This window comes from Colius striatus, chromosome Z, assembly GCF_028858725.1.
Source record: "Colius striatus isolate bColStr4 chromosome Z, bColStr4.1.hap1, whole genome shotgun sequence".
Lineage (NCBI taxonomy): Eukaryota > Metazoa > Chordata > Aves > Coliiformes > Coliidae > Colius > Colius striatus.
Genome location: NC_084790.1, coordinates 8,130,411 through 8,155,510, shown reverse-complemented (window position 1 = coordinate 8,155,510; position 25,100 = coordinate 8,130,411). Strand labels below are relative to the sequence as shown.

Here is a 25,100-nt window from a genome sequence, read left to right as displayed (position 1 = left end):
ATCAAATACATTCAGTAAACGCTGAATTTCAGTTAGTTTAATTTCACAATTTGATTCAACACTGTAATTCACATATTATAACAATCTTCCAATAATCTGTAGCTATGAATGTCAAAGCAATCTAAATTCTGCTGATAATTTACTGTTTAAAAGTACTGTTTAAAGTTTAATTTTCCTTTTCTCAGATTTATTTTTCCAGTGCACAACTATACCTTAAGGTTTATGTATGTATGCACTTACAGTGAATTCTTTGAGTTATACAATCTACATATATTATAATGTTCTTAAGGTTTTCAAACAGTGAATTACTTTTTCCATGAGTTCTGTCTCAAATGAGCTATCACTTAATACAGTAGTACCAGTCTGTACAGTACTTCACCAGGATACCAGTATTTTGCACAGCTGCTATCTATATAAAGGGTAAGATCAAACTACATTTGAAATCTAATCTTACTGACATTCATGCTACCACATTGACATGAACTCAATTTTGAATTCTTAGCCATTACCAACCCAAGAGGCACAAGACTTGATGTGGCCCTTAGAGTCTTTTATTTTGTACACCGGAAGTTTTTAAGATTTAATGTTAATTTTTTAAAGAGAAAAATTATTAATATTTTTCTAATTCCAGTTAAGAAACACGTTAAAAATTATAAGCTGAGATCCTACAAACAAGTGAAAGAGGTGTAAGTTGTGACTGAAGGAAAGAATATGGCAAATAAAAGGAACTGGAAGTGAAAGGACTCAAAAAGATTGTGAGAATTGTGAGCAGCTGGTGCAGAGAGAAAGCTGCTCATTTGCTTCACAAGATAAAAAAGTTTTCTGTTATGTAGTTCTACACAAAGCTCGTTAGCTTACTTATGTTACAGTCTTCACAATACTGAATACTCTGTTTTACAGCTTCTCACTAAAAACTGTAAAAAATGAAAACCGTTGATCAATATTACAAGCAGCTGATTAGCATCTGGTCATCACCACAACTAACTTTACACCTAATATTGGTGGAATTTTTACCAAACAAGCAGTGATTGGACTTAGGTAACAACCTATCTACGAGGAACATGCAGTGGAGATAACAGATCATTCCTTGTTAAAGAAAAATAGTTCTTGGCTGTCCAGTAGTTCAAGGGAACTACTGAATGAAGTTTTATCTATTGAAGTGAAAGAGCAAAGCATTGATAAGTTATAAGATTTTGCAAAGTGAGATCTTTCAGTAACATTGTCAATAAAACATATTAGTAATTGCTTAAACTTTAATCTCATGCCTTCCAAAGCCATTAAACATGTATTTAATTCAGAAACACTATTTGTCCTCTATAGCGAAAGAACAGCAAAGATCAATCACTGACTATGCAATTAAAACTAGAGAAATGCAAAGACTTTGTGTGAGTAAAAAAAATGCAGTCTTCCTTATATTAATAATATAACCTTCAATGGAGCACAAAATGAGAAACTTGAAGAAATAATTGAACAGCTTCTCCCTGAATACAAGTCTCCTAATTTAAATTTTCAAGTCTAGTACTATATGTTGAACATTAAGAGAATTACAGTACTTTACAGTAACAATAATTCAATATGCATCTTAGCCTCCTAGTGTAGGAAAGGTGTTCAGATTTCTGTTTTGTCAGAGATGCTGACATACTAAAATAATGAGTGAGCGTTCCTGGTTCCTAAACTGCTCTTATTTTTATATCTGAAAAGAAACATTCCAAATAGAAGCTGCCACTGAATAAAGACAGCACGTTTGACTTTTGAACATAAGGTTGAAATTAAGAAAGATGAAAGAACATGAAATGCTGTCATCCTAAACCTTTGAAGCACTGCATTTCTATACACTACTACAATCATGCTGGAAAAAAAGAAAACTACTCCACTTAACACAATCCTGAAATACCTTTCCCATGTTCAAATACCATTACACTGTTTACTTCATTATCAGCTGACAGAAAAAGGAAGCCAAATACACCAACTTTCCCATCACCTGTGACGAGGTTCAGAAAACATATGTTTTCTTATTCACCTCTAAAATGTTCATATACTAAGGTCGTATTCATAAAAGAGAAATCTTGGTCAGATCAAGCTCCCAGGGTCCTGTTTCTGACAATTGGCAGATTGCTTAGGGGAACAGTAAGAGAACACAGTTGCTTTAGTGTGACTCTTCCCTGGTTTTGGCAACCAGTTCCTCTGGAGCCGGAGTTTATAACTGCACAAGCATGTACAATGGTTCACATATCCCACTTCGGTATTGTGGGCTTGTTAATGCATTTATACCTTTCTCCTTGATAGCATTCCCTGGCAATGAATTCCACAACATAATTGGGATGGACAGGGGTCCTGGTTTAGGCTCATGAGGGAACAAAAGACCATGATTAGCCTCAAGTACCAAAGACCCGAGTATTGCCAAAGGGCAGGGAGGGTTTAATTGCCACTTAAGGTCCAGGACAAAACAGACAAGGCTACTGGGCTTGGGGAAGAAAATAGAAAATAATTTAATCCAACGCCAACTAAAATATAACCATAAAACCCTAAAATGTAACAAACACAAAATAACACAGAACGGTACAAAGATGAAGAGTACAACCAGCTCTTTAAGACCACCTTCTCCCCACTCCTCTCCTCTTCCTGGGCTCAGAGCCCCGATCCAGGTGTCTTTATCTCCTACCCTGCTGAACGGCTCATGGGGACATGAGTGGGGGTTTCAGTCTATTCCTGATAGCTTCTGTCATTTGCCTCTCCTCAGGGCAGGCGGGCTCTGCACCAGTCCTCCCTGCACCTCCGTGGGGTACCTCAAACATATGGCAGCCCTGCACAGGCTGCTCTGATGTGCATTTATCCCAAAGGCTGCAGTTTCTCTCTGCCTCTCGTGTCGGTCTGCTATGTGGCCTGCAGGCTCTCCAGTACAGTCTGCGCCACGGCCATCTCCTCGCACAGTCTCTTGCTCATTCGGATGCACTCACTCGGAGCTGCTGGTGGCTCTGAGGCCTGCCATTGCCCTCCATGGCTTGCAGTACAGCTGCATTCTCGCCACGAGTTGCACAGGGGTCTCTAGCCTGGTGCTCCTCTTTTCTTCCTCCTTCTCTGACTGTGGGGTCCACATGGTTGCCTCCATCTTGTACCCCTCTTACACCTCCTCCCAAGCACTTCAAATTCCCATCCTTAAATAGTGCTGGCAGAGGCGCCAGATTGGTCCAGCTGAGCCGGAGGTAGTTCTGAACCCAAGAGCCAGGGGAAAGTCCAAGAACTCTTTATTGGGTCTTCACTGCAACCCCTTCCCCCTGTCACCAAGCAAAAGCAGCTTGGGTACTGCTGCTCTTTCAGTAGAGATCTCCTGCCTAATAATTTAAACTTGATGCCCCTTAGCTTATCTGTTATGAAAAAAGTGAAGAAATATTCCCTATTCATCTTATCTACGCCTTTCATGATTGTATAGATTTGTCATATTTCTTCCTCAGTCATCTCTTTTCCAAGCCGAAGGATCTTTGACTCATCTTTTTCTGAAAGGTATTTCATGCCTGTGATCATCCCCATAACCCTCTTCTGTATTTTTTTATAGAAATCTTCCTATCCTTTTTGAGATGGTGTCCAGATTCCATGCAGCACTCAAGATGAGGGCCCACATAATGAGTGGAATGAGGATATTTTTCTGTTTGGTTCTCAACACCTCATAATTCCTAACATTCTATTTGCTTTGAGGGTTTTTGACTGCCATTGTGCACTGACTTCTCAGAGAACAATCACTCCAAGCTCTTTTCTGAGTTCTAATAGCTCATTTAGAGGTCACCATTCTGTTTACAGAGTGAGTTATTTCCCCTGTAATTTCACATTTACCAGAATTGAATCTCATGTCATTTTATCATCCAATCATTCAGTATCATGAAATAATTCCCTAACTCTTCACAATCAGCTGTAGATTTAAGTGTTCTAAACAATCCTAGAAAAATGAGCCAAGTTTGTTAGTTTCTATTAATTTCTTTCTCCCTTTTTATTTACAACTATGTCAGTGTTTCTCCCTTTTTATTTACAATACTGTACCAGTAACAAATAATGGCATTGGTAAAATACAAACACCTTTTCTCCCTTTTAACCAATTATTAACTCATATGGGGAGTCCCTTCTCCTATGCTTCTTAAAACCATTTGTAAGCCTAGTGACAGCTCATTGGAAATCCAAGTACTCTTTCACTGGCAAGATCTTTCTTTTTCATTCCTTCAGTGAATTCTTGCAGTTTTTTTTAAAAAGAAACCTGTACTGACTTTTCCCCCAAGGTATTATTTTGTCCTCATACACAGGAATCATTGTGAATTACTCCTGGAAGCCTTTCATAGGCTATTGTATTTAGTCTTTTTCCATTTCTCTGATGACAATAGCTGATTCCAGCAGCAAGTTACATATTTGTCAGTTGTTCTGCAGCTTCATCTTTGACTTCTTATAGAACCTTGGGCTTAAAAACCATCTCATCCTGGAATTTGATTATGGTACGGTATATAAATTTGTCCTAAGATCTCCTCTGTTGATGTATCACATATGAGACAGTTCCTCAGAATTATATTCTCTTAAAAACTTTATTAATACTCAAGTATGGAAGCTGAACAAATAATATTGGAAATAATCATGTTACTTTTTTTTATTTGTGCAGAGCATTCCTTTTGTATGCAGCTCACCTACCAACCCCATTAGCACTCTTTTATTATTAGCCTTTATAATTGTAAGAATCTCCTAAAATTCAGTTTTGGCTGATCTTATTCAGATTTTACATGTAACTTGCCAGCAGTTACACCTTTCTCTATTTTTCTCACTTGCACATAACTTACTCTTCCTACAAGTTGTCTTATTACTTCTGTTAGTGTCTTTCACAAGGTTAAACTAGGGTTTTTCTGTGCTATTACTTGAGAGTCTGTCAGTGGTGATTTAATCACAAAATCATAGAATCCTTACAGTTGGAAAAGACCTTTTAAGATCATCAGGTCCAATCACTAACCTCACACTGCCAAGCCCATCACTAAACTTAACCAAACCATATCCCAGAGCACCTTATCTATGTATCTTTTGAATATCTCTAGGGATTATGACTCCACCACCTCCCTGGGCAGCCTGTTCCAATGTTTAATAACACTCTCAGTGAAAAAAGTTCTTCCTAATGTCCAATCTAAACCTCCCCTGGCACAACTTGAACTCATTTCCTCATGTTACTGCAGAGAAGTTGACCCTCACCTCACTATAACTCCACTTCAAGTAGTTGCAAAATGATCATATCTCCTCTCACCCTCCTCTTCTCTGTGATTCAGACAGATTTAATTTAACAGCTTCTACATTCCACATTGCTCACAATTAAACAGCTGCATTTATTTTGGGAGTTTTTAATTTGCTCCAAAATGCAATCAAACTATGACACTATGCAGAAGCTGGAAGTAATACATTTGAGAATAGCTTAAACGTACTACCAACAAACTGCACCAGTACATCAGTACTACATAAGAGTAAATATAGATTAATTCAACAGTGGGAGACAATCAGGGTCATTTCCTTCCCAAGGCAGACACTCAGATCTCACAGGTGTGCCAATGAGTGCCCATGTGTTTGGCAGAGGTGATAGAGGTGCTATAATACTAAGTTTCTTTGTCTTATTTTTTTAAAGATCAGCGTTAACATTTCATTACTTATATGCATATTCCTTTGTAAAATGGACATTCAAAGATAGTTCTGTAGCCTCAAAACTTTAAAGTTTATAAATGACAGCTTCCTGGTTTCACAGAGTGAGGGTGACACAACTTGAGGAAGCCTTTTGAAACTCTGTCTGGCAGAGGGAGGCACTCTTTGGACCAAATGCTCTCCAACAAATAAAGGCAGTTGTGCATAGAAATTAAGAGATCACGACCAGCACTGCACCAGGCAGACTGCCACAAAGAACCCAGCCCTCCTCTCTGCCTCCACAGGGAAATGTGAAGTCTTGGGGCATTGTTGGTGCCTAAACAGGGTAGGAGGCTGGGAGTGCAGAGAGCTGCTGCTCATCCTACAACTGCGCTGTGGAGCTCCTAGCACAACGCCTTCTGCCCTGACCAGGAGACACTGGTAAAGCCTGGATGGGAAACCTTAGAGTGGTTTGGGCAAGTTATCAGAACATTCCCTGAACAACACTTAGGGAATGGAAATAGGAAATGAGAAACCTTATAGCCCTACTAAACCAAAAGAGCTTTTTGTTCCTCAGCACAAATGGGTTTTCTTTGAGTATGAAGGATTGGGTGAGAACAACAGTAATGTAAAAGCTGATCAAAGACTTAAGAATCCTTTATGACAGTGACAGAAAGCCTACACAGTGCGGTCACATTAGAGTCTCCCCTACACTCTCCAGTACAGAATATAAAAATACCTGAATATCATAATGGTATCTCATGTATTTACAAACACAAATACATGTTCTTTGGTTCATCACTTCTGAGGGGTGATCAAATATTTTTACTAAAGAAGAGAGGCACCTTGTATCACATATATAATATAAGCTGCTAAAAATGTATGTCTTAAAATGCTTGAAGTAGTTCATTGAAACTCAATTTGAGTTTATTCCTCTGCCTGTAAGGGAATATTTGTTCTCTACAACTAGCTTTAGAGGTCTCAAAACATTCACAAATACTTTTCAAAAAATGTATGGTTCCTCTAGCAAAACTTAAAGATTTTGAAAAATCTAGTATCTGGTAAGGCAAGGAAGGCTCAGATGGAAAAAATGAGGCAGAACCACGTCATCAGATGCACACACATGCTGCATGCAAAGGCAGTGCCCTGAAACAATTCCCTGGCATACCTTGTCTTTACCTGAATATTGGATTACACGCTATATATTTTACAGGACCAAACAAACTTCTTTGAAAAAAAAACAGACTTACTGGGAGAGTTGCTTTCTTCAAGTGGCACTCCTTTTGCAGTAGTTCATAAACATATTTAGTAATGATCTGAAAAAAAAAGAAGAAATGTAAATAGATATTAAACCATTTACAGGAATGATACATCCAAGAAGATAACTTAAAGGCCAGCTGGTTAAATTTCTAAGCACTTGTATATGTTGTACCACTTATCTGAATTCTTTACTATACAACTAATTATAGAACACTTTAAAAGTGGTTTTTTTCCATAAGCAGGACTCTCTCCTCTGCAGGTTCACTTCATGAGCTACATGGACAGCAGATCTTTAGTCACTCTCAGCATAAGTTGCCTTGCCATTTTTATTCACCAAACAGGCAAGGGATGGGTCACAGGTTTCTAAATAGAAGAAAAATCCTGACTGATTCCTCACTATGGGAGAGTTTAAGTGTCCTGTCTCCATGTAGAAATAAAATTGAAATGTTAGACCTGAAACAAAAGGAATTATTTCAAAGAGCAACTCAAAAAAACCCAACCTAGTGACAACGAAAGACTTGCTGTCTTAAATGTAACAAAGTTTTTTAACACTTTAAAGGTTTGTCTACTATTTAGGGATTTTTTTTTTTTACCCTTATATATATTAAGGAAAATGGAGATGCAGATATAAGAACTTTCTAACTATTATTAATTTTGGAATTAAGCTGAGGAACAAACTAAAATGCTCTGTCCATATGAGGCTGTAAAAACAGTTTGGAAATAACCACCTGGTTTTCACTGGCTATAGGAGTTAAAACAAACAAAAAAACCAAACAAACAACAAAAAAAAGAAAAATGGGGTAAAAATTAAAGAGTAAAAACAATGCTCATTAAGAGCCTCAAATGGTGTTTGCCTTCCCTTTAAGGCTTGGGGAACTATGTTTAAATTCCTGACAGGACAAGATGTAAGGCCCAAAATATTAATCCAAGAATATCTGGGTACAAACCCAGCTGGTATTCTTTAGTCCAACCCCTCAAGGCCACAATTACAGCCATCTGAACCCACAGCATATTAAGCCACAACAGAAATGTCGCTGTAACAAAGCTCTCAAGTGATGGCATCTTAACAACACACTATGAACTGAGCAAGTAGGAGCCAGGGTATCATAAACTTCAATTTTAATTTTCCAAATGCACAATTACCAAATAAAGTTTCAATGAAGTTCAAAAGTTTTCATTATGTACATGTGAGTAAACACAATATGCAAACGTTTGGAACACATTTGAATAAATCAGAGGTACTGATGAAAACTAATTAAAAATGGTGTGTACCCTTCCCTTCCTTTCACAAAGACCCAAAATCTTTATTAGGATTATGTGAATTCTTTGCTACCCTGCTCAAATGTGTTTATTGATAGAATTATGTTCAAAAACTTTTACACTTTTAAAGAAAATCAGTCTTACTGAACATTACTATCTACAGGGAAACTGCATTCGGAGAAGGAATTTAGCTGTGAGCAATGAGTTGATTTAAGACATGTTTATCCCCAAAGCAGTATGTTAGGAACATGCATACAGTGTAATTTTACCTTTAGGGCCAAACTTTTTATGGTTCACCAAAATCAACTTCAGCGTAATGCCAACAAGTAAAGCAGTTAAGTTCCTGCAGTCTCAGATGCTGATGTTGTACAGACATTAAAATGAGTATAATGATAATATGGCCTCGAACATAGATATTTTATTTTTCACTCTAAATCCAGGTATCTACTAACTGTCAAAAACACTAAAAGAACATTTGGAAGAGGAAAAAAAAAGTGCTAGGAAGAAAATGTATTTCAGATATCACTTTTTTTTCAGTTGTGCATTTCATCTATTTCTCCTTTTGTTTCTCATCTATTAGACATGATGTCTTCAGGCCAGAAGTAAACCTTTACTTATTTTTTCCACAGACAGGGTCAATGGGACTTTGATACTAATTGGTTCGATATGCACTACTCTAATATAACAAGTAGTGATATCAGCCTTAAAAACATGACTGTTAAATCAGTGGGGCACTCTGGTATAGCAAACACGTCACCTAATGAATGCTTTTAACAAGAGAAAACATGAAGAAAGATATAGTAGGTTGTATACTTGGATGCAAAGTGGGAGATTATTATCTCTAGGCAGCTCAGCATCTGGATGGTCTCCATGGCCCAGACATGACGAGGGCTTTTTCTGGCAGCAGCAGATCAAGTTCAGAAATGGCAAGTATGCTGTCAGTTTTAAAGATTTCTTGAAGGAATATCAAAGTTCCATATTTCCGAGATTTGAAAACATTATGCAAGTTTCCCGGCACTTAGCATGGAGTTGCCTAGAAAATCTAGCAAAGTCTGGTCCTACCTAGGAATATGGCTGCAGGAACTGAAAGTGCTACAAATACAACATTACTTTTGGATTTTTATGCTTTTAATTATTTCTTGTGATTTTATGGCTGATCTATAATTTTTAAGAGTTAACTGTTAAAATATGTTTTCTATAGGCATTAAAAAGAGAACTGTGAAATAGTATTCATAAAGCACTAGTTAGACTTACTGTTACAAATCCGTACACTTTGAACAGCTACAACTTCTCTAAGTAGTAGTATTAGCTTGTGTACGCTGGTATTTTATCATTAAGATCTGAAAATTGTTGGAGAATGTTGAATAGTATCTTGTGACTTCTTGCATGAGAAGCTGAGTAACGTTTACATCCTATGAACTCTAATGGACTAATCATCAGTCAGACGGTTCGTGACTGTAAGTATTTAGTGACAGAGGCTGTTCAATCCAGCTCAGTGTTAATAACTGACCTGGCACTATGAAGCAACAAACTGTCCAGTACAAAACTGTCCAGGTTATTCATACTAACCTGGAATACTTATGCTTTTTCTAAGGCTCTGGAAACCTGTAAGGTGTGTCAACACCACAAGCAGTACGGTGCACTGTAATACAATGTTATGAGGTTGCTGCTGAGTAGCATCATGTCAGAGATGGGGAAAGAACCAATGTAAGGCTTTTCCAAGGTGTATGAAATTAATTGGCAGATGAATTGAGAAAAAATGTTAGTTCAGAGGATCACAGAATAATGTGGGTCAGAAGAAACTCTAAAGACCATCTTGTTCCAAACCCTGACATAGTCAGGGACATCTTCCACTAGACCAGGGTGCTCCAATCCCTATCCAATCTGCCCTTGAAAACATCCAGGGATGGGGCAGTCACAGTCTCTCTGGGCAATCTGTGCTAGGACCTCACTGTTCTCAAAGTTCTTTATATCTGGTATGAGACACTTGGAAATGTCAACCATATTTTAAAGTATCTGTGCTCTTAATTAACCTCCAAGTGCAGCCTATCAGGAAAACCCATGCCAAATCAGTTAAGCATCTGAATTAAGCATTATCAAGCTGTATGGTTTTTTTTTTTTTTTGCTTGCTTGCTCTGAGAATAGGGGGAGAAAAACCCAAACCCAAACTCCAAGAAATTCCATGACTCTCATCACCTATTCTGACAACCTATTTTCATTACAGAGAAATTAAATTTGGTGGTTTGGATGGACAGTAAACATGCTAGAGGCAGAGAAGACAGAAAAAAAGAGAGAAATACATTATCTTATGACAGAGCTGAGACTTTACAGTTGCATTGCTCAACATTCTGCACAATGGTGTCCAAGACCATAATTCTGCATGCAGTTTACAGAGGAAACTGAAACTCCGGGTTGAAACATACTTCTGGTACACATAACTGCAGTACACATTAATTGCTAAGGTCCTGGCTTCATATAACTTATGTTCTTCTAAGGTTATCTTGTTCATGTAGAGAACTTCCTTCAGGGCTCGTTTTGACTACCAAAAAACACTGAAAAATTTTATTAGCAGCATGCCTTGTAAAATCTCAACTGAACCTACCTAATCAAAAGATCAATACTTGCTTACAAATATGTGAAAAGAGAAACTAAAGCCTAAAAGCCACTGAGATAACATGTTTAAAGTTACAAAGATCCTGAAGGTACTGAAGGCACATGACTCTATGTAGAGAAATACCAAGGAGACTCTTCAATGCACTAAGTATTGACATCTTTAAACAGCAAATGTCTAGACAGGTGGACAATGAAATGCCCAGCCACAGAGCAAAATGACAATTTCAAAATAACTCAGTTTAAAATAATATACCCCCATTTTAAGACTATAAGAAACTGAAAGAAGCTTTATAACATATAAAAAGCATTGAGAGCCTGGCATGTGTGAAGTAAAGCAGAACTGCAGCTGACCTAGTGGTGAACTTGTCTTACAACAGAGGTAGCCAGGTATACAGATGTAGATCACAACTCAATATTTGTTTCATAACACCTACATCCTAATCCAGAGGAGCAGCTTCAGTACATACCACATCAAAACCCATGCTGAGACGCAGTGAAGTGTACTGAGCCTTGCTCATTGAGTCCCTCTCCTGCTGTGCTTTACAACCCAAGTCCTCTGAATATTTTTTCCCCTGAGTGTGATCCCACTTTCAAAACCAACCATGAGTAACTCTACCCTCCACCAGATTATGTATATAAACAGACCAACCAACTCGCTGCAGAGGGAAAAAGAAAAAGACAAAGGAAACTATCCAGACTTGCAAAATGTTTTCTCAAGAGCAAATTCTCTGTTAAAAACATTAAAGAAATTGCATAGCCTAGTGTGATTTGTGGCCTTTTGCTTCTAAACCGGCACCTATCAGTAGTCACTGGAAATCATTACCACACAACAAATGTTCATGGATTCATGACAGATGTGAGGAACTCTTTGGTTAGAGCAAACCACAAAGTCTCTTTGAACACAATCAAACACCACATGTTCTCTCTTCTCCCATATGTGCATCCCACATGACCAAAGTGCCAACAACCCTGTCAAATGGTTTGGTGTATGGTTAACACATGATAAAGAATAAAGCACATGTGATAAAGCACAAAGCATAAAGCGCATGCGAGCAGTTGACAATACAACTACTCACATGACAGAGGATGGATTACAAGATCTTGGAGAAAGGATAAGGAAGTGCAAGCTGTTAACCCAAGTTGTCCACACCATTGCCTGCTCCTACACACTTCTAGCAGACTTCTGGGAAAAAAGGAAATGGAGCAAATTACCGGTTAAATACGTTCTTCAGCTGGATGGATCTGAGACTTCCCACATCATGTTCCTTATTCGCAGCTATTCAAAACACAAACAGAACCCAGTCACCACTTTTACTACTCTTGTTACCACTTTTCACTACTCCAAGGACTATAAGCAAATTGAGGCTACTTCCCACCATGAGTGAGATGTGTTGACACTGATAGACTTCTTCAGTGGATAGAAGGCTTCTGCCTCCAAAGATGTCAACTTGTGAAATGACACTCCTTAAACACCTTATTAGATCACTTTCATTAATTTTTAAACAGAGTTCAGAAAGTACATGAAAATACATAGAGTAAGATAATCTAATAGCAATCATTTTGCTTATAGGCTTTTATGAGTGGCTAGATTTTAAAGAATATAGATAATAAATTTAAAATTAAGGAGACTGTAGCTAATAAAACAAAGATGTGATGGCACTTTCCTTGAAAACCTCTTGGTCTTTCATAATTCATATAACAAAAATGATATCTTGTGTCACTAGTAGTTTATTATTTCTCTGTTAACCTTATGAATTAACTATACTTCAGTCTCAGTGTAAACTCCTGCATAAATATGTATTACACAAGAAAACCCAGAAAAAAAGGGGAAAAATTACAATTAAAAATATTACTAAGGCTTGCTCAGAAACCACTGAAGTCTGACCATCTCTACCTCCTACAGTAACTTGCCCAGATATAATTTGCTATGTTTGAGTTGAAGAAAAATGCAAATTTTTATTTTTTTCCTTTAGAGAATGCAGAAACAATTCAACCTTAGGTTCACTTATCAATTCCTACTCTGTGACAGAACTGCACTTAAAAATGTGTAACAGCTGAACATTATCAGTTTGCCTGACAAATCCACATATAGACCAAAATCAACCTCATTTGCCTTTGTGCTCTTTTATTCTTAAAGCAATACGTTTGACTTGACTTTGTACAGTAAAGCAAGAGATTCACTGTCAGCTCTCAGACCTCTAACATAATTTCAACTATCAGATCTGACATAAGAAGTTACAAGCTCTTAAATGTAACTTTCTCAAAAAATTGATCTGTCACGGGTACAGAATGGATACTATTTTCAAATAACTTAAATTCTGCCTAAGAGGTTAGTCTCAGCATTACTAGTATTTTCTAAGAACATCAAGGCAGTGTACACAGGTTAGAGGTTTTATCACTAATCTTAATAATGAACAAATGTAGAAACAATGCTATTATGAGTAATGGACTTTCTTGTTTTATAAGATTTGACTCCTCATTGGTAACAACACAAAAAGAAAAAATGAGCACAATAAGGAAACAATCCTTATAAGGTATAGTAGTCTACCCACAACTTTTTCCCCTTTCCCCCTTTGTAAGGGAAATAACATTCAGTAAAAGAAATGCAAAATGAATTCCAACTGATTGCCCTGAGGCAAATCTCAAGTAGTGGGACTGACCAGAGGCTTGCTACTGTGGCTGCTGTAGCCTTGGTTGAATGAGCTTTATTTTGACCCTCAAGTGACAAATCTGCCAATAAGTAACAATAAGAGATGCAAAGGAACTTTTTGACACACTGCTCTCGGACACAGACTTACCTAAGAACTGGGAGAAATAAACAAACAAACAAAAATCCACCACCACTATGCCAAAAGTAAAAAAACCCTAAAAGCTGAATGGACTTTCTAAAGATCTTGTTCACTGCAAGCTATTTTTTTTTTTTAAAAAACCAAACACAATACACAAAAAACCCTCAAAAACAAAACAAAGAGAGAAAAAAAATCAATGGCATTTAAAAAATTCGCAAAAGAGTTCACTTGGATTATAGTGCAGGAGAACAATGCATTAAGATCGAATTGAAATTACCTCTAAGAGATTTCTTTCGTTTTTAGCAAAAACAATTCAATTCAACCTTAACACATGGATGTGATATTCTGGATTCTGAGTTGACTGATCACAAATAGGATTTCAAGATCATTTGTGAGAACTGAATGAAAAACAACTTGGATTTTTCATGAATGCAACATATACAGTTGATGGGATTTGACCCAATGTTTTGTTACATGGTCTTTGCTGACACCTGTTGGTTTATTTTTTGTTTTTCTTTTTCTTTTTTTTCCTTTTTCAGAAAAGTATCTCTAATTTTAGAAAGTGTTTTTTTGAACTGTTTTAATTCAGAAATGGCTTAATTACATAGATGATCTTATGAAAATTTCCAATTCTTTTTAACCATGCTTACATATACATACATATGGGTTGGTACTAAGCAGAGGCTTCAAACAAGCACCTTGTGCTAGAAGCAGCTGAACATTAGCAGAAAGCAAGATCTCTATCCCCAAGCTGAGATAAGAAACAAAAAGGATGAAAAAGTTGTAAAACAAAAAAAGAAACTGAAAAAAGACCAAAAGAATAACAGATGAACAAATATAAATGATGTTTATAAACACATTTTAATGTTCCAATTCAAGAACTAAAACTTAGGATTATTTCCCCTAAATTTCAAATTAGAGATGAGTGATGAAAAGAGATCTAGAAGAAAGTGAAGGAGCAGTTTTGATTATTCCAACTATTAATGAAAAAAGGTAGTTTTGGTGGAGAGGTAGTGTTATGCAGTTTTGAAAGGTTAAAAATCCATGCCAAACCCAACTGACGTATCAGATTAACATAGTTAAAGCATACCATCTTTTGTAGTCACAGACAAAAAAGTCAGTGGTGTGTCAAGCATCTCATTTTGCCACCTTTGATTCCTCAGCAGAAATGACCAGATAAATATTCACAGATGGACTGAAGGCTTAATTTTATGTAAATCCAGAGGAGACCTCAAATTAACATCTTCTTTCCATAGTAAGATGTCTTAACCATTTTGCCATCGTGCTCCAGAAAAGTAGTGGGTCAACATAAATTGGATTTACATAAATTTAGCTCAAAAGTGCCATGGTGCTGACCATTAGCAGCATTTTTTTTTCTTTTGCTGGAACAAGTAGTAGTTGATACCCTCAAGAACACAAATCACAAAAATGTTTATAGTTTTACTATTAAATAATACCTGCACCCCTCTTTATTAGGTCAAGTAAACCAAACCTATCACACTGGGATCATTAACTCATTGCATGCTGGAGTGGAAAACTCGGGACTCTCACTTGCTTTGAAAAACTGACAAAAGCCAGCAGTTAACTTCTAACAGAAATGGCTAGCTTTCTTTCTGCTTTTCTAGTCTACGGTTATGATACCCAGTACTCCGAAAGAAACCTCCCCTTAAGGAAAGAAAAATCTGCCCTGAAGGCACTATGTCTTCTGGGGTTATCAAGTTGAAGGTTAAGAAAACACCTTGGACATTGATGATTTTTTTCCTATTTTTTAGCCCATCACTGTTTCTCAAGAAAAGACTTCTTTTCTATTCCACATGATTGAGTCCATCTAACCTAGCCTTGTGTTCTGCTGGCAGGCAAGCTCAGAGAGGGAGAAAACTATAAAAAACCTCCAGGTACAGAAAATGTCAGAACTTTAAACCAAGAAGTAAAGAAGATTGCTTCACGTGTGAGAAGTAAAATCACAACACTTCTGCTCTTGCATAAAATCTGGGAAACCATTTAACTTACCAATGAAATAAATTATTATTTAAATGTCTTAATTGAATCAAACTTGGAAAGGTTAATTTATATAATTTTTTCTACTTTATTTTTTAAAACAATCCTCTGGGAAAGAAATATTGTTGGCAACTGAGGTGTACAAACTAAACTTCACAGCTGTACACCACTTAAAATAATAGGACAGTATGTAAGGATACTGTAAGTTGCTCATGAATATTTATGTTGATCATCCCCAAAAAGCATAGCAGATTCTTTCTTCCTATTAAATTATAATTGAAAAACTAATGTAGTCAATCATGCAACATGCACAGCTCCAAAGACACCACATCAGAGTAGTACTTTTCACTAAGCTATGTGGATGAAAGTATTGTAAGAGAGAAATAGCTAATGGTGAAGTCTCATACACTCCGTTTTACTGTGTTTTAACAAACTTTACCAATATACATTATTGGGAAGGAATCACATCTTTCTCAGTCCAACCATCAAGACACAGTCCAATTCCAAGTAAAATTTCTTAATATGACAATGACTAAGAAGGGTCACAATTCATGAACACAATTCCAATAATAAGTTACATCTTTTGCCTTCAGTTGAATATAAATACAGTTAGAAGAAAAGCCTTTTGTTTGGGTTTGTGGGTTTTTTTTTCCTCAAATGGGTCATTTCACAAGCTCTAATGGAAATTTTTAATTAAAACAGTGTAATACTTAGCATGTCCAAATAATTAAGCAATTACTTCTAAAGTCTGTGACATTATGAAACAGCCTGATTGAGAAAATACTGAGTAAAAGTCTGTTCTGATTTCCATTTATAAGCCATGTAATTGGTTCACATGGTTCCTCTTCATGTTGGTGTTTGTCAATTTAAAAAAAAAAAAAAAAAAAAATCAGAGAATCATTTAGGTTGGAAAAGCCCTTTAAATTCATCAAATCCAGCTGCTACCCCAACACTGCAACAGCAAACATTAAACCACGTCCCTTCGCCACAACTCTGGAATCCCTCCAGGGATGGGGACTCTACCATGGCCCTGGGCAGCCTGTGCCAGGGCTTGACAACCTTTTCAGTAAAAAAAAAAAAAATCCTAATATCCAATCTAAATCTTCCCTGACGCAATTTGAGGCTGCTTGCATGACAGGATACTTTGTTCTTCTGCATGCATAAAGCTCACAGAAGAGTCATGTTTGATTAGACTAGTGGTTCAAAACAGCAGTTACCAGTAACAAATATACCAAATAGGAAATAATGACAATTCCTACTGAACACTGACATCATAATGTTGTCTGAAAAGGAAACTTGTTCCTAACATCCACTTTATGTAACTTTTACATTATCTTACTGAAACATTAAGAATGCAATTTCTTCACCTAGATACAGATAAAGAAATCAGTAACAGCAAGCAGCATGCTTGCGTGCAACTTAAACCACAGCTGCCAGCCTGCAGAGTGCTGTTAAAGAGCCTTGTGTTCAGTGAAAGGGTATTATAAAATAGAAAGACAAATGAAAGACATTTTAAAGTCATCATATATCACATACAGTGAACACAAAAACTAGTCAGGATAATAAAATAAAAAGGTAAAATTAGGAATCTGACAGATTTTCACTTCAAAGCAATGTCTTGTATGGCAAGAGAATTTGGTACAGGTATGTCTACGTCATGAGAATAGAGCACTGCATCTGCACAGAGGATGACCTGCCCTCCACCAAATACAAACTCATATTTATTGCTCTAAATGAAATGCAGTACTGTGCTGGATAAGTTCCTGTATGACCTACTCTAGCTGGTCCTGCTCTGGCAGCAGGGTTGGAGTAGATCTTTCAAGGTCCATTCCAGCCCTTGAGATCCCATGTGTGTTTGTGTGAGTGTGATCATTAAGTGTCTTCATCACACTGCTATTACCAGTCAATAATCTGAGCAATGGGCACAGAGTCCAATGGGTGCTCCTCCTTTTTTCCACTGAAGGCCTCACCTAGACAGAAGAGACATGTCACCACAGAGTCCGGCAGCAAGCTGGTTGTTAAGTGACAAGTTGTCACATCGCCAACTACTGTTTGCCCATAGTCTCGTTCTCCATGCTTTTCCTTTTCCGTTTTTATCTCCTACAAACCAAGACGAAAGTTATAAACCTGGGTCTACCTTTTGGCTAGTGTTCACAAGGTAGCTCTAATCTGGTTTTGCTCCTGGGCACATCATACCCATCAGGTCCTACCATATTTGTGCCCCAGGCTTGGGAAGCTGCTGTTGCAGAACTGCAGAGGACAAGCAGCTACCGCAGAGGCACTAGGAGCTCCCGCAGCAATTCATGGGCAACAGCAAAGCACAGGCAGACAACAACCTACAGCTTGTCATGAGAATCCCGTTTTTGTTCCCTAATTGATGGCAGAGACCAAGCCTTTTCTTGAGTTAATGAAATAGAAGCTTTTGGTTTTTAAAACAGTAAAATGCTTCCACTGATACTGGAAACAATTACTGCTGCTCCTTTTGATAGTCAGCCAAATAATCTGTTTTTTGCTGGGTTGAGGGGAAACTAATATTGTGGCTTCTCCTGTTATTTGTGCTGCTGGCTAATGTGCCTTATTTTCCCAACATGATATTCCTAAAATTATGAGTTTTAATGAATGATCAACAACATATGCATTTCTGAATATTTGAAGCCAGCCCAAAACTACATTACTACAATTTAGGCGAGTACCCTTTCTATTACTGAATGCAGCTTGTCCAAAAGAGTCTTTGTGAAACTGTACTAAAAATGTGCATCAATCTTCACTTCCCATTTGTATTCACATCAGGATTTACTTAATTTCTTTTCACTTTACCTGTACTGTCTCTAGGGTTATAGGCTATTTTTATGTAAAAAATTATTAGTAGGTCATTTAATGCTGCAGCCAAATGAATTTTGCTTTCTAATGTATCTGACAAAATCCTCAATTGGTTTCCTGTGGAGGTCGTAAGGCAAGCCCAAGAAACTTAACAAACACAAGAATATAGTGAACCAAAGACGCTGTCTAAAAGACACTGGAAGAAAAGATATTTTTGAATTCTGAGGCAGTCTGTGAATTGAAATCAGATCTGTCTTTCAGAAAGATCAACTAACACCATCTTAAGGTTTTACTTTAGAATTATCAAATCATACTGTATCTGTATAAAGAAAAATTTGTTCCAGAAGGAAATATTAAAGATAGATGTTATTACTTTGGAGTTTCAACTTACTGATGTAGAAATGATCAAACCTGAAGCCATATACTTGCAACTCAATATGCACCTTGATTGTTTCCACAAGCTGATTTCAGTGTATCCACTGTGAAAAATATTTTATCTAACTATAACTATACGCATCTGGAAATATTTCTGGATTACTAGACATAACCATGACTGAGAGCATGGAACTAAGCTGATGTTTGCAAGAACTGATCAGACAACTCATTTCATGATTAATCCTTACGTAGCAGTCCATAGCAAAGCAGCACTTGCTGATGTTCTCAAAACACTGAAATGAGACGTGACACTGTAAACTGAACAGAAGATCAAAACTTTGGACAAATGAGAGTTCTATTCCTAGCTTACTGCTACAAATACAAGCTCAAATTATCAAGCTGTTTCCTTTTCTATTATAAATTGATCTCAAGTCACATTGTCTCTCACAGTGCACGTTTGCCAAGTACAATGGAGTTGACTATTACCCGATATATGCTATCCAATGCATCACGACATGTGTCTTTAGAAACCAGTTGGTGGAATAAAATATCCACTCTGATACTGAAACCTCTCGTTACAGAGGTATCTGGGAGCAGGTGGCAGGATCCAGACTAAGAGCAGCACCTGATAGAACCATAGCTCTGATACAGTAAGCAACTGTTCTTTCTTCTGAGTCCATATCATGCTCTGCCTGCAACAGTCTGACATTCAGTACCCTTCTGGAACACCTGGTTAACAGTTGCGTAAGATGGTACTCCTTTGGATGTTTTCATGCTGTAACTCACAGAATTTCACTGAATAGTTATAGTGATAGTTATCAGTCATTGATCTGGCAGAAACTCTCAAAAGGTGCACCCTGACTGTTGTAATCCTCAGCTTGCTATTAAACACAATGACACACCACTGTAATACTGGAAAAGAAATAATGAGTTCTGTTACATCTTGGCTCTCTACTTAAGTGATATTCCGGCTATTCCTATCTTTTACATCTATTGATTTTGAAGGTAGCTGCTTTCACAGAAATAGTAACATTTGTACATGTACATATAACGTTATACACACATTGAAGGAGCCTAGATTGCATTTCTTGACTGCTGGGTATGCTGGGTACACCATTTTCCAATAAAGTTTGACTCTTGTGAAATGCATACCCTTTCTGAAAAAACAAACCCCAAATCCCTCAATGAAAGATCTATGAAATGTTAAGCTGACGGAAAACCACAAAGAACTTGTGCAGCTATCAGTATTGTGTCCTGACATCTCTGACACTTCATTCTGCCTCAACAAAAGCAATTCCTATCCTAGAGTTTCATCGTTTCTAGTTTGCTGGCAGTTATTTAGCATTATTCTCCATCTTAATTGCTACCTGCAGTTTCTTATAGGTTTTTAACTATTATACAGAACAACATTTATTTTAAAACTTCTAAGTGAAAGAAACTGTAAGTCAGCAGTAACAGAAATTTTCACTTCAGAAATTCCATGGGCATTTCCACAGTATCAAGTAAAGCAGGATTAAAAAGTTGTTTCAACAAAATAAAAAAAATACTAATAAATATATAATAAAATATTAAATATTGGTATCAACTGTAACAATCAATCTCCATACATTTCATGGCATAGAGGAAACTGAGTATCAAACCCCACGGTGACCAAGACAGTAAGAATCCTTAGCACTTTCCAAGTGTTTGCATCTAACTGCTTCTTCTGGTGACCTGTTATAACTTTTTTTTTGTCACCTGTTATAATTTTTTTTCCCTCTTGCTTAAAGCTTCTGCCTTCCTACAATCTTCATAAAGTGAGTAATTTTTGTTCTTTCATTTATATTGTTACCCTCAGATGGCACAACCAACTACAGTAATACTTCCTTAGTGTCTGTTGCACCAATATTTGAAAATAAAATACTTGGCATTTTTCTAACCAGCTATATGAAATCAAAAGTACACACGATCTCATCTAGTGTTGCATCTCATGGTGGGCACACACCCCTTACATTTACTATTTTCCCTCTTACTTAAGCATCAGCTTTAAGGTCTACTGCACTAAAATTCTTATCAGCATGTGACGAAGGTACATGTCTAATACATGAAAATTAGTCATGTCTAAAAACAAGTTCAGGTTATAGAAGTGAACAATACAAGTTTCAGAAATATTTTAAACATTTACTTGTACTTTTATGTGAAACTCTCACATGCATTTGCTTTCTGAATGGGATAGATATATGTCAGGTTTTATCTTCAAAAATCCACTGAGAATAGAGCCATATATACTGGAAAAGAGGACAGAAGCTGAGTTTCTGAATCTAGAAATTAAAAACATTTTAACATCCTGTGTTATGAGGTGGCAGATTTACAGTGAAGTAAGAGAAAGTTACCATAATATCTATATAATTCACAGTGCTGGAAAGAAGGCAAAAAACATACACCCACTCCCAGTTAAGTTGATGGAAGAGAGAAACATTTTTTTTTTGTTTTTCTCCTCAAAGATCCTTCTTATCACCAACAATATACTCAGGGGTTTGACAGATATACTGGAAAGAGTTAAGATGTGAAAAAGGCAAATCTAGAAACCCTGAATGTAGGAAAGAATTTCCACTATTTGTGGAGGAGCATGATGTTGTCCTGAATCATTACAGACAGGAGAGTGCATGAAGATAAACAACTATGTATTACACCTCTCAAAATTCTAAGAAACCAATCTATTGAACTGATCTGCCTTAATAGTCATAACTACATCTAACAGCTTCAGGCATGCTAACTGGGTATTTCTGCTGCAGCAACCAAAAGAAGATAACAGATACCAAAATTCAGTTGTGATTGAGTTAATGAATTGAGCAGCTGGAGCATCTTAAAGTAATTTTAGGTTGTTTGCACATACAGAAATACAACGCTCTATTGATTTATAATTGAATTTTTTTCCTTTCAAATTATTCCTACTAAGGACTAACACAGCTGATACAGCTTTATTAAAAAACTATCACTATTCTGCTGAATTTTAATAAAAATATTCCCAGTCAACAGAAAGATACAGATCTCCTGGTGAAAACATAGAAAGTGTTAAATCTTTATCTTGGAAAAGCTGAAAATCCCGTGAAAGATAAATAACTCTTCCAGAGTTCTGCAACTGAGGTAAAATAAACATGTTTTAAAATTCCTGCTTGATGAAGGCATTAATCTACATATCTCTGGTTTTCAAAAAACTCCTGCTGAAACAGTAGGAAAACATTTTCTCTTTCATAGAAACTTAGTATCACTGTTGGAAACAACAACTGAACATTCACAGGACAAAGGTGAACCAACTGGTTTCACCACATATGCTGATCTGTAGCCTGCCTAAGCACTAGGTAAATTTTTTTTTGCTAGTCATGAGGTTGGTAAAATCTTTTTTTTTTTTTTTTACCCATCCCTTACCAAAAAATAAGCCAACTACCTTGCTCCTAACTCTCAGCTGACTTGGGAGTTCACTAGTGTATCAATTATTTTTAAGTGGGAATGAGTTACAAAAGCAATGATTTTTTTTTTCCTGCTGCACAATAATTCTTATTTTTTTCCCCAATAAGAAAAAGAAAAAAAAAAGAAAAAAGCAAGCAGTGGATACATTCAAAGTTGGATTAGTTGTGTTTTTAATTTCTACATGAAAATGGTTGTTGCAAAAGTTTATTAAGAACTGAGAGTCTAAACTTTTGCATATAAACCCAGGATGGCAAGAATGGTTCTAATTGAACTAAAGCTGCTGAAGGTTTTATTTTTAAAAAGCTCATGATTAACTCATTGAAACACTCCCCCTACTCCAATTTTTGTCTTCTTTTTAACAATTAGTACCATTCTTTGAATTGCAGCAACTTGCAAGTGCTTTATAAACAACCATCTGCCTTATTGTATCTTCTCTGCTTTTCACTGTTTATCAATTTAAAAATGTAAAACACATTTATCAACACATTTATCAACAATGTAACAAATTCCCATCTGGGTTTATGAGATGCTCATCATTTCTTTCAAGAATCATGCTAACAATAATTATGAAACTATCTCTGAACCTTTCGAGTACTGTCATGTTACTGTGATGAACCAACCTACTGCCAATTGCTGCCTACAAACTAGAAGAGTTCACTGAAGCACATCTGACATAATCATTCCAGTAAAAAGTCTTCATAAACAGCAGATTTTGAAAGCGGATTTAGCATATGCAAATGAATATACTGCAGGCAACAAAGATTCATATTTAAATTTAAATTTCCTTAGGTACTATCAAGTAGTCCTCAATTCTTGCTGTCTGTCCATCTACTTCACTCACCAAAAAAGAAATGCTGAAGATAAATAGATCGCTAAAAGCTGAAATCTTTCAAAAATTCTAAAGGTAGTACACATACATGACTCATATCATTTGGTGTGGCGCCTATTAGCATTTTATTTCTGTTATCAAGACACTGGTTCAAAAATCAGTAAACTAAAAGGATAGGAACCTTATGGAAATGTATTACATATGGCTTCAGAGCTACTATTAGAGAGAAGTTTAATATTCTACCCCATTTTTAGGGGATTTATTTAGTTTCCTTGAAGCCCTCTGCATCATATTTCTGTTTCACATTTACCTACCGCAAACTGAAAATAATTAAATCAGTCTGAAAGAACCCCTGTAACCATTAAGGCATGCATACCTGAAGAACTACAGTCATAATTGACTTTGGTGTCCAAAAAGTGATGTGCCGTTCAAGCTCTTCCTTCAACTGGTAAATTCAAAAGTCTCTAATCCACATGGAGTTTTCCCTAATAAGAAATGAGATCACATGCTATCCTGCCTAACCTCCCTCTCCTGCTCAGCTGTCAGTTTTGTCCAAATAATACAACTCTAAATATTTTTGCAACATTTACTCCACTGTAAAATGTTGCTGAAGCATAAACCTTCTGCAACATTCCTTAGTAAATGGGAAATTGCACAGAAATAGTGCTATCACATTGCTCCCAAAGGTGACCACCCAAAGTGGCATTTAATCACTTCTGAAAATAAGGATGATGAAAATACATCAATTAGATGCTTTCACTCTAGCTTTGAAACATTACATGAAGATAGGAAGAATTAAGTTCTCAGGGAGGATTTTTACCATCGCCGTAAAAACTTACCCTTACTCATAGTAATACAAGACACTGAAAATATTCATTTAATGCACACTCAATAGACACCTGTTAAGTACTTGGAATTTAATCTTCTTGAATATAACCTCTTCAACAGCCCTAGCCAAGAAAGAATCCCATGAAAGCAAATGTCTGTAAGCCTGCCTGTGTATTACATCACCATCAAATTATTTTGTCCTCTCAGTAAGACAAATTTTTCCAACCACTAAATAACTAACACCAAATACATAATATTACATCAAGGTAAACAAACATAATTTTGCTTAATTGATGGTAAACAGCGCCTACTTTGTTAAACTGAGGTCTCCCTAGTCAGAGGAAATCTGGAATGCTTAATGATAAACTGTCTGTGCAAAGAAACTGAAACTAGAGTGTAAGGATTTCTACTAATCATCTGCAAATTTTATTTGGAACTTGATCCTGTAGGCCTTATTCACAAGATCAGACCTATTGAGTTTATTCACATGAGCTTCGGCTGCAAGATTGGACCTTAAGTACTATCAGGTGCACGTGCAGCCTATCATCAGATTTTGGGTTATTCATGTAAGAAGCTACCCTTTCAAATGCAGACTACTTAATGCTTCCTTCTTCATTAACTTACATGTCCTCTTCTGCTGCTCTATGCTTTCATTTGTGCTATGTAAATTGCTTCTTTCTCTCAGTCATCCAAACAAATAATGCTCTTTGCAACCAAGGAGGAAATTAGTAGCAGGTGAACGCTTATTTTTTAAATTATGTTGAGACCAAGCTGTTCTTTAACTTAAAGGAGATCTGGAAAAGAAAAATAATCCCATTTTACTACTTAGCGATCTTAATTATGGGCTGTCATAGTCATAATTCTACATACGTATTTCCCACCCCCACCCACCCCGCCAAATATCAAACTTAATGGTTAATCTACTTTATGATGAGCTGGACCTAACATTGTGTACATACTTCAAAGCACTTTATTTAGTGGGGCACAACTTTGCTTTCTCTATCTGTTGTACATGAACAAAATGTATTTGCTTGTGCTATGATGTGGTAACTGTAAAAAGTAACCCAAATTCTCCTGCTACCTGCTTATATGCTTGATCAGACAGGCTGCATTACAAGACACAGCATGTACTAGTCCTTGAATAAGACTACAGCAGAGGTGTTTATAACATGGTCCATATTATAATCTACGTATTTACAAATCCTATTTGACTTATGTAAAGACATGGATAGCCAAGTAAACTGTTAGTA

The 25,100-nt window shown here is 36.6% G+C and overlaps 1 protein-coding gene across 8 annotated transcripts in view; it reads right to left on the bottom strand.

The window, feature by feature from the left end:
* The window catches only part of ARB2A (ARB2 cotranscriptional regulator A), a 276,975-nt gene that overhangs the window by 212,121 nt on the left and 39,754 nt on the right, over positions 1-25,100 (bottom strand). For all 8 annotated transcript variants that reach the window (XM_062019248.1, XM_062019252.1, XM_062019250.1 and 5 more), the window contains one exon: positions 6,879-6,944. In XM_062019248.1, coding sequence (XP_061875232.1) covers positions 6,879-6,944 — 66 coding nt within the window. The remainder of the gene's footprint in view (positions 1-6,878; positions 6,945-25,100) is intronic.